A 13423-nucleotide genomic window follows, 5' to 3' on the forward strand; every position below is an offset into this window, starting at 1 on the left:
TGGCCCCAGTGTAGACCTAACCCCGTAGTTCCACACTCTTGCTGGAATAACAGACAACCTGGTGCTCCTAGCACCAGTGAGACAGTGCAGCTGAGCCATAAACATGTTGAAAGACAAGAGGAGAAAGTTGTTTTCTAACAGTTATGTTTCTGTGCTGTTGGCTTACTAAGCCTTTTATAAACAGCAAGCCTTATGAAAAGCATCTAAGCAGAGCAGCTCCTCTCACTAGAGGTGGTGCCGAGTCCGCTTTGCCCACAGCCCTGAGACTCTGCCCTTAGCTCGGAGGTATGGGGATGGTGGGGGACAGTGTGCAGACTCAGCGCCCAAAACCTCAAGTGCACAGACCACCATCCGTGTCCCAGGAGGAACACTGCATTTTTAAGGTTTGCGAGAGTGTGCTATGGGGTGAGCGCCTTAGATCAACTATTCCTGGCTGCCAGTTTATGACCAAACAGGACTTTCACTTCCACTCCCAGGAAGATCACTGGTGTGAGCACCCTCCCCAGACCTGCCCCCTCCCTCACCCCCCATGATTTCTTGCCGCCATTCCCACACCCTGGCCATGCCCACCCATGCTTTGGAACAAATCATCATGTTCAGAAAAAGCTCTTTTTTATATACTTGGTGTTTCTCCTATTCTTCAGCTTTATGATGGCCTGAGAGAAAATTTGCCTCAGGACATTTTTTAGTTAATGATTCAAGCATCACCTGAGCAGATCACTGAAGTCACAAAACACGACTGCAATTATGTAGTGTCCTTGCATGTTCCAAGGACACAGCAGCTGTCCTGAAGAATTCTTACCCTCAGTCTGAAGAATTTGCATTAATCTAAAGCTGAGCTTTCTGGGAAGCTGCGTGCATTTAGGAACCAGGCTAAGGATTAACGAAACTCCACCCACCCGCCCCCCACCCCCCCACCGCCCCCCCGCACAGTGCATGGCCCCAGCCTGGCCTAGTTCTCTGCAGCACAAATGATAAATCAATAGCTTGCTTATTATGCCTCTCACCCCACTCACTCTTTTTTCTCTTAAAATAATATGGGAAGGCTTCTTCCTTACTGGTAACTCAGAGAATGCTTGTAAAGTGTGGGTTAAATCTGCAAAGAAAGTAATTTTTATTCTTGAGCTTGGAAAATAACTGAGCCACTTTTGGCAGATCTTTGATGTTTTCAGATATGCTCGGGATAGAAGTTCTAGATCTTTATTTTCCAGGCTGGCAATTACATAAAGTTAAAATGTTGTTTTAGTCTATAAATGCATAGAAAAAGGTCTAGGCGGATACACACCAAACTAAAAAGGGGGGCACCTGGGGAAGGGAATGGGGGATATGGAAGAGGGAATACTTGCATTTTATATGTCTATATTCTTTACAATCAGAATGTGTTTTTATTACATAATTGTGAAATAGAAAATTTTTTAAAATTTTTTATTTTAGTTGCAAGTATGTTTTCTGCTATGGTCCACACAACAGAATAACCCCAGTTCTGTATGTTGTGTTCATTTATTGGGCTCCTTACACTATGCCTTTTTAAATCTCTTTTTGATACAGAACCTCTTGCAGGTTTTGCAGGGTTTTTGTTTGTTTGATTCTTTGCTTTTGGCCATGCCACACAACATACAGGCTCTTAGTTACCTGACCGGGGATTGAACCCAGGCCCCAGCAATGAAAGCACTGAGTCTTAACCACTGGAATTCCAAGAAATTCCCATGGTTTATTTTCATTTTTTAAAATATAAAACTCGCTTACTGATTTGAAATGAAGGGCAAAGTCCTTTCCATGACCCTGGATCCCACACCCAGGGTCTAAGACATGTCCTTCCCAGAGTCACACCGTCCGGGATTCTGCCTGTGAACATTCGTTAGAGCCAAGGGAGTTGGGAGGCCATAAGGGCCTTTTCTCCTGGGTGATGTTGGAGAGAATGAAACACACACACTCGCTCGAGAGAGCCCCTGGCATTAGAAACGCTCCTGTCTCCACCCAGGGCTCATCCTGCTCAACCCCACCAGCCCTCCAGCCAAGATAATCATTGCATTTGCAAATTTACCTAACCTGTTGACCGCCTGTGTTACATTCACTATTGAACTAGCTTAAGTCCAAAATTAAATTCCGTGGCTAATGTTCAACTTAAACCAAAAAGAGAGAAAGAAAGAAAGAGCCATTTGGAAGGAAATACTTCTAGATTTCTTTTTTTCTTCTTGTTTTATTTGATAAGCTGATTTGTCCATTCTTCAGTGGTTCGGGGCAGATAGAGATTTTCGTGTTGATTTGTTTTGCATTAACTCCAGAACAGAGATTGACCTTCCTCCAGGACAGAAAATTAGCTAGTTAATATTGGGTAGTGAATATGCCACAGAGTAAACTGAAGTGCTTAAAATCATTTCTAAAATGAAGCAAGGCCCAAGAAATAAATACTCTAAGTCAAAAATTGAGATTGGCTGAGGATATCCAGTATTTTCTTAACTCTTTATGACCTCTTTATCATAAGATTGTCAGCTACTACAAAGGTACATAAATGGGTTTTCTGGTTAACACACAGCATGCGAATTCAAGTGTGACTGCCAGGGACAGAGACTCTAAAGGGATAAGAGCGTCGCTTTCACCCAGTATTGTACCGAGTGGGGCATGCACAGCAGAGGGCACTGTATGTGGGCCAGTCTGATTTCTGTTTCCTGTTATTGGAGGTCACTCTGGATTGCTGGGCTCCCCTGGTAGCTCAGCTGGTAAAGAATCCGCCTGCAGTGCAGGAGACCTGGGTTCGATCCCTGGGTTGGGAAGATCTACTGGAGAAGGGAATGGCTACCCACTCCAGTATTCTGGCCTGAAGAGTTCTATGGATTGTATAGTCCATGGGTAGGCTCGCAAAGAGTTGGACACAACTGAGCGACTTTCACTTTTCACTTTGGATTGCATTTTGCTGGTGGTTCTATAGTTCCTCTTAAAGGTTTTTCAGAATTTCAGTCACTTAAAAAAATACTATGGTCCAGTATAGCTCTAAAATATACTTACATACCATACTGAGTTTAAAATGAAATAGGACCCCAGAACATGGGTTGCATGGTTAGAATAGCTGTTATAATTGAACATTCATTTTCATATTGTCCATTTTAATAATAGCAATAGCTACCACACATGTGCCAGGCAGAATGCTGGATGTTTTACTTCAATTATAGCTGATAACGACCTTTTATGGTAAGTATTATTCTCCCAACTCAGAGCCAAGAAACAGAGCTCATGAAACAGAGCTGATATTCCAGCCAAACTTTGTCTGGTTCCAAAGCCCAGGCCCTCATCACAGCTTTTCATACAGTGGCACAGTATTTGTTCGGTAAAACTTTGGTAAGCTACTTCTTCCTATTGTTTTTAATAAAATTCCATGATGCACCTAACCAGGCATTTAAATGTTTGGTTTCATTTCTAACCTCATTGACATAGTGTAACACAATAATAAGGGAATTGGTTAATCTTTTATATAAAGGTAATAATGTTTTTTTTCCCCCCCTGCTTTAGCCACCAGCTAAATACCTCCTTCCAGAGGTAACGGTGCTTGACTATGGAAAGAAATGTGTGGTCATCGATTTAGATGAAACATTGGTGCACAGTTCATTTAAGGTAAATCAACATAAAAAACGATCGAACATCTTTGTGATTTGGCCACAATTGTATTGGAAAATGGAAAACTAAAAACATGAAAGCTTGTGGTTTGTTGGCATATGACTTCACTGTTGATAAAATCCCAGTAACTGTTGGTTATTAACTCAGGTAAACATTAACTCAAGTAGTTGAATATTAACATAATTAGTTTGGGAGAAAAAAATCCACTGGGCTGCCAATATCCCTGAGACCTCATTCTTATACAGTTTAAGTTTTCCAGCACTCTGCCCCCTGCAGAAATATTTTCCAGGTGGCACAAGGCAGTCAGTGCCCCAGGACACTGCTGTGTGTTTGTCTAGGTAACTGAGCACTGCACAAGCTGCAGGTTATATGGGGAAGGACAAGGGGAGGCACAGTTGAAAACTAGCAAGCAACTGACTGTCCTGGAAATTTTCCCAGACCAAGTTTTGGAAGATGCCCAACTCTGAAGAAGAATTTCAGAGCTACGGCATCTGAACAGACTCAGTCATTCATCTTAACGGCTTTCATGACAAGAGCTTGCTGGAGTTTTTCCTGAGCTTCATGGCTAAGTGTGTATCCCCCTGCATGCCCTCCCTCCTGAAGGCCAGGGGCTGCAGTACTCTCTGCGTGAGCATCACAGTCTGACTTCCATCTCCTCCCTCACGCCTCCCTCTCCATCTCCCCACCAGAAGAGCAGCCAAAATTACAAACTACCCAAGGGCCTCCATGTATGTGTGTGTGCTCAGTCCTGTCTCTGCAGCCACAGGAACTGTAGCCCACCAGACTCTTCTGTCCGTGGAATTCTCCAGGCAAGAGTACTGGACTGGGTTACCATTTCCTCCTCCAGGGGATCTTCCCGACCCAGGGATCAAATCAGTGTCTCTTAGGCCTCCTGCATTGCAGGCAGATTCTTTACTACTGTGCCACCTGGGAAGCCTGGGCCTCCAGGGGGAACTGCAATGGCTGTACTCCTAAGAAATGAGTTAATTAATCATTTTTCCAATTTTTGAAGTTGTTTGAAACAAGTAAATGATGAAAAAGTTTGGAAATAGGGGATTGGTGTGTTGGGGGAGAAGCAGAAGGCGTATAGGGTCCTGGTCCTGTTTTCCTTGGGGTGTTTCCCTACTGTTGCTGGCCAGTTAGACCATTTTCCTCTGTTTACCACCAGCCCATGACCCTGCTTACTTTGCTGGAAGATATGAAAGCACCACCTGAGATGAAGGGTGTTTCTGACACCAGCCAGTCACTCCTTGATGGCTGTATGGGAAGTGGGAGAGAGCTATCAAATTTTCCTGCAGACCTTTCTGCCAGAAACATCCCTCTTTGGGCCTGCTTCTCACTAAACAGAATCCTCCTTGACAGGTCAGGGCCAGGCAGTTGTCCTGGAGTCCTTGGGAGTGTGGAGGAGGGGCCACACACCCTCCTGGCAGGGAGAAATGGCCTGGCTGACCACTGGAGCATATGGGTACCACTCATTCCACAGCCCCACATGGGCCTTCCCAGGATTGATCCCAGGGATTCAGTGACCTCATATCCCAACTCAACTGTGAACTGCGTTGGAAGCCTTTCCTCCCCTGTGGGCAGGATGCTCAGGACTTTTTCACATCCCTGAGGAGCAAAGGCCTTTAGGGCAAAGGTCAGTTGTCATCACAGCATAGCCAGCTTCCTTGCAAGCAGCTCTGGGAGCGTGGGCATCACCAGCCAGATTGCACAAGATTACTGAGGGCTCGTGGCTCCAGGGAGGGAGCCTTGGGAGCCCCTGGTGTCTCCAGGGCCTGCTCAGAGGGCGATTGATAACACAGGTGATATGAATAACATGTCTTCATTTCTTCCCTCCCTGAGCTGCCTGCATTTTCAAGCAGAATATTGTATGATTTTTAGGGTTCTGGGCATCTCAAAGCCCTTTGAGAATCCAAAAGCTAAGAACTTCTCTCCTTGAAACTACAGAGCACGCAGACCCAGAGACACATGTTCACAGCCCTGGCTTTGGCCCCCTTGTTGTATGTATTTTGTGGAATAGAATGTCACAATCTAATGCCTTACGAGAACTTTTTCCTTCAGCCTTTTGTTTTCTCACCTCATTCTATATTTTAGTTGTGAAGTGATAAAGTACCAAGCTCAGCCTTGACCTTCCAACCAAAGCAGTGAAGAAACTGTAAGCTTAAGGCTCAAGTGCTCTACTGAATGCTTAGTACTGGTTCTGTGACCCAGTATTCTCCACAGTTTTCAGTGTATATCTCAAAGAACAGTGTGTGTGTACAGTAATGGACTTGAAGGCAGACTTCAGTTCAGATTCTTACCAGAGGCTCTGTACCCCATGCCCCTGCCCAGGGACCATCACACCCAGTCTCCCTCCTTCTGCTCCTCTCTTCCTTATCCCAAGTGTTTGTGATCTCATGATTCTCTTGGGCCTGTTCGTTTCCACTTGATTTGTGGAATTCATTTAGAACTGTATGCGAGTCCGTCGTTGAGAATATAGCGACTGTTGAAGAATCACATTTGAGTTTTAAGTGTCACTAATTGCGGGGTTACTTTAAATATGCAGATGTTTATATATCTGTTTGTGAGTGTGCTCGGTATTGTACCACACAGTGCAGAACTGTCTAAGGTGTGGTGGCTCTCCCATGCACTCCACCCCACCCCCCTCCAGGGCAGGAGACGGTGCCAGGCAAGGCTGGAAATCACTGACGCACAGGGCTGGATGCAGCCATGGGCACTCATCAGACCCATTGCTCTAACTGTGGAAGACTGGAGAAACCAAGGTCCAGAGGGGAAAGAGCCTGCCCAAGGTCGTGGTCTGTGGCCTCTGACCTCACCCCATATATCCAGTGTCCCCACTTTGGGCCCATGTGTTGAACATGTCTGTATTTGTGCAACTTACCAGATGGCTCAGTGGTAAAGGATCCGCCTGCAGTGCAGGAGATGCAGGTTCTATCCCTGAGTCGAGAACATCCCCTAAAGAAGGAAATGGCACCCACTCCAGTATTCTTGCCTGGGGAATCCCATGGACAGAGGAGCCTGGCGGGCTGCAGTCCATATAACCGCAAGGAGCCTGACACAACATAGCAACTCAACAAGCACTGTCCTCTAGGGCTGTCAGGCCCTCGCCGCCTCCCCCTGGTGGCCAGCAGTGGTTCCTGCCGCTCTAGGCAAGCGCCAAGAGTTGGAGGAGCCCTGTTTCCAAGCCAGGTGCAGATGCTGAAAATGTAACAATATTCAGAACAGAAAATAACATGCTTTCCTGCTTATGTTTATTTTGAGGAACCAAAGCATGCTCCAATGTCCCCTTCTAGTCCAGGCAAGCTCTTTTGGTGCTAAAGTTTCCAGTTTTATTTTGTTCTGTCAGACATATTAATTATAGTTTCTTCTTTCTCCAGCCTATTAGTAATGCTGATTTTATTGTTCCTGTTGAAATTGATGGAACTATACATCAGGTAAGAAATCAAAGCTAAATCTGAGTTTCAGTAAGCATTTTTTTTTTAGTAATTACATTTTCTATGAACTGTATTTCTAAATTCCCCTTTCAGTAATCATTTGTTCCTGAATCAGGAGGAGGCAGACTTTATTAAAAATTCAGTGATTTTCTGCTTTTTTTTTTCACTCAGATGAATTTTGTGCTTCATTTATAAGGGAAGCTATAATCTATTTGTAAATATTAGATGTGGTTGCAAGTTCGAATAGTTCTTTGATTTGATGCAGACTTTTAGAAGTTTCCATATCCCCCACTGGCCTAGCTTGATGGTCTAATTAACTTCCCTATGTAATTGCTTCAGCTACTCTCCTAGCAGGCAACAGGGAAATGTCACAAGTCACTGACTTGCGGTAGATTCTCAGCAAAGATTGTCAAAGCTTGCCAGCCACTCCAGACTGACCTTGTCACTCCCGCATCGTGTTCTGTGAATATTTAGGAAAGCCCAACCCAAAAGGGAAAGGAGGAAGGGTGTACATTTTTGGATCAGCAGGAAGCTTTGAATAAAGATGCCCTAGTCAGTTGCCATGCATCTTTTGTTCTGATATTTTTTCCCCTTATATTCCTTTTTATTGCATGAAGCTCCTCTAGGAGTAGATTCACTTATGAAATATTGGAAACACTATGGGAAGACGTTGCAAGTTTTCCACAGGAATGCCCCAGCGTCTTCCTCGTCAGCCCCAGGCTGTAAAAGGAGAGCCTGTGGCCTCGTGTGTTCATATCCTGGGATGGCCTGACGTGTTCATATCCCGGGATGGCCTGGTGTGTTTATATCCCGGGATGGCCTGGCATGTTTGTATCCCTGGAGGAAAACCCCCCTTGGTGCTTGAGCCGTAACGGGGTGTCTTTCCTTGGAGATGCCGGTAGTCTCTTTGGCCCTTGAATGCAGGGTGTCAGAGCTGGTGGGGCCTTGGGAGTCAACAGGTCCAGCTGCCTCACTGTCCACATGGGGGAAGTGAGGCTCAGCCAGGGAGAGGCTTGGTTCAAGGTCATACAATAGGACGAGTTGACATGAGAGCTCCAGTCTCCTGTTCCTGACACGGGGCTCTTTGCCGGGTACTTTAGTGCCCCCTCCCCCACCGCCAGGAGGTCCTGCCAGCAGCCCACCCCTGGTGTTTCCACGCTTCATGCTTTGGAAAGCCATCAGGGAGCCAGAATGGCAGGCACTTGGGCATTTAACACTTGCCGAAGCATCCACAGAATTAACTCCGCATCTGAGAAGCAGTTAAGGCTTTTGCGTTTAATATCTTGGCTCGTGTGACAAGATAATGGGATGAAGGAGAAGCTGCCCACTGGCATGACAGAAATTAGGAGAGAAATTAATCCCTTCGTTCCTCATGACTGTGAGCATGGTCCTCAGGACCTGACTTGCTGTAGCCAGCCTGTTCTCAAAGGAGCTGCCCAGCTCCCCCAACCCTCCAGACTGTGCTATGATTCACCTGGTGGTACACACTCCAGAGCTGGGATCAGAAACTCTTTCTCCTGAGGGAATGAAGCCACAGGCGCCCAGAGGAGGACCAAGGCCCTGGCGAAGGCCGTGGCCTCGTTCAAGTAATCCAGGATAGGCTGTGCAGGTCCCAAGGGGCCTATTCTCGGTTACTTGCACGCGGACGCGGGCCTGGACGCCAGCCTCTGGGCCCAGGACCCTCCTCTCTGTCAGAGGCACCAACACCATAGTCCCCAGACCAGTCTCCTGCCCTTCGCATGTAGCAACGCTTGCTTTCCAAGCAGCATCCCAAAGGAGACTGAGGACCACAGGCCGCACCCATTCCCAGCACCTAGCAGCCTCCTGAGCAGAGTGTAGGCCTGGAGCTACTGCAGCCACACCCCATCCCGAGGCCTCTCCACTCCGCAGAGCCCTAGGGGCACCCATCCTGGCCATCCTGCTCCTCTGGCCCTCCCTCCACACGCCCTTTCACTCGGCCACAGGTTTCCCACCAAGACCTTCACCTGTGTGAACCCCTCTGTCAGCAGCTCTTCCTCTGTATGGAGCAGAGCCCCGTTCCCCTCTGCCCCTCCTCCTGTAGGGCATCCAGCCTGCTCCATCTGCCGTTCACAACCCATGCATACTCACCTCGACCTGCCTTTCACACTGACTCCAGCCTTTCCTATCCCCATCTCCCCCGCCTTCATCTCTGCCTCTGAAGGGCTGGTCAGCAGAGCTCTGGCCATTCTCCAATACCCCAGGTGTTTCCAGGCAGGGTCTCATGCTCAGACTAATTTCTCGTCCTTATCAGCCTGGTGAACTCCTCCTATTCACCCTTCAAGGTCCAGGCCAAATGTTCCCTTTTGTGAGTCCCTCCCCTTAAGAGGGCAGTTTATCATCGTTAATTTATCCTTACGCTGCAGCTTTCATTATGCATGTTTATTTTGATCTGTTTTGCTGAATGTCTGCTCTAGACTGTGAGCTCTTCAAGAGCAAGGTCTGTGTTTCCCTCACCTTTGTAACCACTTCAGGCTGAGGCCAGAGCTGGAACTGAATGAATATGAGTCGAACTGAATTTTAACAAGTTTGAATTATTTTAGGGAAATAGCTAATTTCAAGTGAAATTTATTCAAGTTTTAATTAGTTCTTCCCTCCTCCCACCTTCTCTGCCTCCTCTTGCCAGCTCTGCCTTCTTTCCCCGCGCCCATGTTCCCTCAGATCTGTTCAGGCTTCCAGTTAGGGGCAGAGCCCAGCCACTCTAGGAAAGGCGGTTCTTTGCCCCCCGTGCTTGGCCGCTTCTGATGCCTGGTTTCTGGGTTCGAGAGTAGGCTGGCCTCACATCCCCTGAAGCATCTGTTTCTGGAGCAGACCGAAGCAGAGTTAATGTTGTGTGTCAAGTAGACCGTTTCCCACACCGACAAGGAAGGCCTTCATGCAGCTTTACTGCTCCTGCGCCTCCACCCCAGGCCTTCTGAGCAGGGGAAGGGTTCCAATCAAGTAGACAACCACCAGAGCAATCCCAGACCTGCCAGGCAGTGGGCCATGCCCTGACCTCCACCAGAAGGACCACCCCAGACCACGGCCTCTGTCCAGAAACGGCCTGACCCAGAGCATGTCCCATGAAACACACATGAAATGAAGGCTCTGGGTCACCCGAACGTGGCCCAACCTGTCCACTTGCTGGTTCTGAAAATCCCCAGAACCCTCCACACCAGGTCAGCTTCCCTTTTCCCCTGGGCGAGGAGTCTGCTCCAAACTCAGACCTGGAGCACACCGTGAGGGGTGTCTGGTCCTAAGCGCCATGTCAGATTACACAGCCCCTTGTTCAGTCCTCCTGGGGGCAGGAGGCAGGAACCGGCTTAGGAACTCTTCCTCCCCAGGGCTCTCGGGGCCCCAGGCCTTCCTCGGTGGCAGCTGTGACTGACCTGCGTGCTGTCCCTGCCGTTGCAGGTGTATGTGCTGAAGCGGCCACACGTGGACGAGTTCCTCCAGAGAATGGGACAGCTGTTCGAATGTGTGCTCTTTACTGCCAGCCTGGCCAAGGTGGGTCGTGCCCCCAGCCCTCAGAGCCCAGCCCCTCCAGCCCTGCCTCCTGTCTTCAAGCGGCCCTTTGTTAAGGTGGGGGAAGCAGTTTCCATGGTGACAGGTTCCCACCCCAGATGGGGTAGATGCAGGCCCTGTGCACAGCACCAGCCTGAGAGGCTTTTGGGTTACCATAGTGACAGGAGCGTTGGGAACAAACGCTCCATAAAGCTGCTGCATGCCGCCAGTGAAGCTGCTTGTCCACAGACCAGGAAACCACAGGCGTGTCCCGTGTGGCCGAGACAGGCATCTGCATCTCATCTGGTGACTGGCTGAGGCCTCTGTGCACTTGGGTTAGCAGCTCACCTGGGTTTCAGGGAAGGATAAGCATCAAAGTTTCATCCACCCGCGAAGGCTGAATGAGCGTTCTGACTGCCCTAAAGAGCCCCAGGACCTCAAGCCAGTCACTTCACTTCTCTCGCCTCCGTTTCTTCTGTGAGATAGGGATAATCCCATCTACTTCGTGGGGTGGATCAAATGAAATAACGCCCAGAAGGAGCTCAGCACAGGCCCCGACTCCTGTTCAGCAAGGGCCTGTGGAGCCCCTGCTGGGTCTCCCATGTGCTGTGCTGGGCACTGTCACATGGTCACTGCTCCTGGTGTTCATTCTTTTATTATGATTATTCATGATGATAAAATAAGCCACACATGTTTTGGCCCTGTGGTTTGATTTGAATCTCTGACCCAGCATCTACAGTGGCCCTGACCAAAGAAAGTGGTTTCTTTGCCCTTACCCACTGTTTGAGGGACCTAGCCGGTTGACAGCACTGCCTCCCACCATGTGGGTGAGTCTGTCCTTTCGCAGGTGAAATGAGGTGCCTGCACTGTGTGGAAGGCCTGCCTCGCTCCTCGAAAGAGCTCTTTGGCATGTCTGTGTCTCCAGCCCTGGCCCTGACAGGGCCAATGCCATCCATTTGTTGGTGGCACCAAGAGTGTCTCCACGGGCACCTCAGGGACCCTCAGTAGCCCCAAGAGGAGCTCTGCAGAGTCCAGGTTAGACGTCTGCCTGTCTGCAGACCTCCAAGGATGCACAGGCAGCTTCCTCCCCCGTGTTCCATCTCTATGCAGGCTCCCTTCTCTGAATGTTGGGGACTCTGACCCTGAGTTCCCAGATGTGCTGTGCTGCTTTGCTGGACTGGGCATTTCTGGTTTGGGCCATCTCTCTGCCATTCCGTCAGGCTCATCACCGGGCCATAAAGCTTGAGCCAATGGGGGAGGGAATCAGGAGCCCCAGGCTGTCTTCTTTATGCTGAAAATAGAATGCGGCCTCAGGAAGAACATCATCTTCCCCAGTGGGTACCCTTTCAGATGAGCGGTACCCACGACTGTGCTGTAGTCCCGATGGCTCTTCTGACAGTGCTCTCGGCTGCTGAGGCGCCTGAAGTGATAACCAAAGAAATAACCAACAGGAAGGTTGCACTGTGCTGGGGGATTGAGAGCTGTTTTTTTCCTTTGGCAAAATTGAAAGCACTCTTTCTTGGCATCATCCCCAGCACTTGCTTAAACATCCTTGTTCGGTCTCTCTTCCTGGACGGCTCCCACCTGCCCCTCCATCTGTCTCTCCAGCCCTTCTCTCGCTGCTACCCTAGGCTGCCTTTGCTGAATCAGCCCCCACGTGCTTCCTTCCAGGGACTTCAGTGTGGTCCAGTGGATTGGACTCCACACTTCCACTGCAGGGGGCACAGGTTCCATCCCTGGTCAGGGAAGTTCCACATGCCATGCAGCATGGCAGGGAAGTTCCACATGCCGTGCAGCTCATGCGGCAGAAAAAAAGAAAAGAACGTGAAGCCTTCCAGCTTCTCTCCTCCCTAGTGCCCAGCTCTGCTGACAGGGAGCCATTCCCCAGGGCTTGGCCGAGCTCAGCCCCCAGCCAGCACCGTTGGTGTGCAGGACCTCCTGGCCTGCCTCCCTGGGGCCTGAACAACCTCTGCTGACAGAACCTCACAGTGTCTACTGCCCCGTCTCACGTCCTTCCTTCATTCACTCACCCAGCAAGTATGTCCTTTATACCTGCTGTGTGTCAGGCACTGTCCTAGGCATGAGGCATACTGCAGAGAACACGAGATGGTCCCTGCCCACTTGAAGCTTACATCCCCACGGTTGGGACTCCCAGACGAGGACACTCCCTTGAAAGATGTATGCCACCACCGTTGTTAGTGATAATGAAGAAATTAGCTAGAGTCAGCCGCTTAAAAATGACCCACATGGCACTTCTCTACCCTCACCTGGAGCCCTGAGCTCACCTCCCTTGGTCAACAGGAAGCCCAGCCTCCTCCTGCACTCTCTCCATCAGGATGTCTCTGGAGAGAGGACTCACCCATGGAGCCAGGATGCTGCTTGTAGCCCTGCATCCGGCAGCCATGACGGCCTTTGCTCTGCACTCGGGGTGCTGTGCGTTCCACCACTGGCCTTCCCACCACCACCAGCCTCGGGTGCTTCCCACTTCCCCAGCAGAGCCTCTGGGCCCCTAAGGACTCTGACTGTGCCCCTCACTTGGGTCTTGGTGCTGAGGCCTGGCCTCATGTGGCCTGGAGCTGCCACTCTTTTGCCTCCAGCCCGAGCTACTCAGTCTGGATGAAGATTTTCCCTCAGACACAACCCCTTTATTTCTTCATCCCTTTCAGTGTTCTTTGGGGAAAATTCCCCAGGCCATGGGAGATGGCCAAGCAGGATGAACCCCAGCTGTGATTGGGGCTCTAATTCCCTCCCTTAAAAGTCCTGGGCTCCAAGTCAGTGGCTGTGCTGTCTGGGCACATTCTACGGCAGTCAGGGGCTGGGCTGGCCGTGCTGCTCAGAGCTCCTCTAGGGGGCAGTGTGGCCCCGTGCACAACAGC

General features: G+C 49.5%; 1 protein-coding gene and 1 non-coding gene across 2 annotated transcripts in view; both read left to right on the top strand.

The window, feature by feature from the left end:
- CTDSPL (CTD small phosphatase like) overlaps positions 1–13423 on the top strand; it is a 124230-nt gene that overhangs the window by 102229 nt on the left and 8578 nt on the right. The window contains exons 4-6 of the mRNA XM_018066968.1: positions 3508–3609; positions 6990–7046; positions 10458–10550. Of these exons, the coding sequence (XP_017922457.1) occupies positions 3508–3609; positions 6990–7046; positions 10458–10550 (252 nt within the window). The remainder of the gene's footprint in view (positions 1–3507; positions 3610–6989; positions 7047–10457; positions 10551–13423) is intronic.
- MIR26A (microRNA 26a) lies at positions 8613–8702 on the top strand. The gene has a single exon (NR_129680.1). It is a non-coding gene; the product is annotated as a microRNA 26a (primary transcript).

This window comes from Capra hircus, chromosome 22 (assembly GCF_001704415.2).
Source record: "Capra hircus breed San Clemente chromosome 22, ASM170441v1, whole genome shotgun sequence".
NCBI lineage: Eukaryota > Metazoa > Chordata > Mammalia > Artiodactyla > Bovidae > Capra > Capra hircus.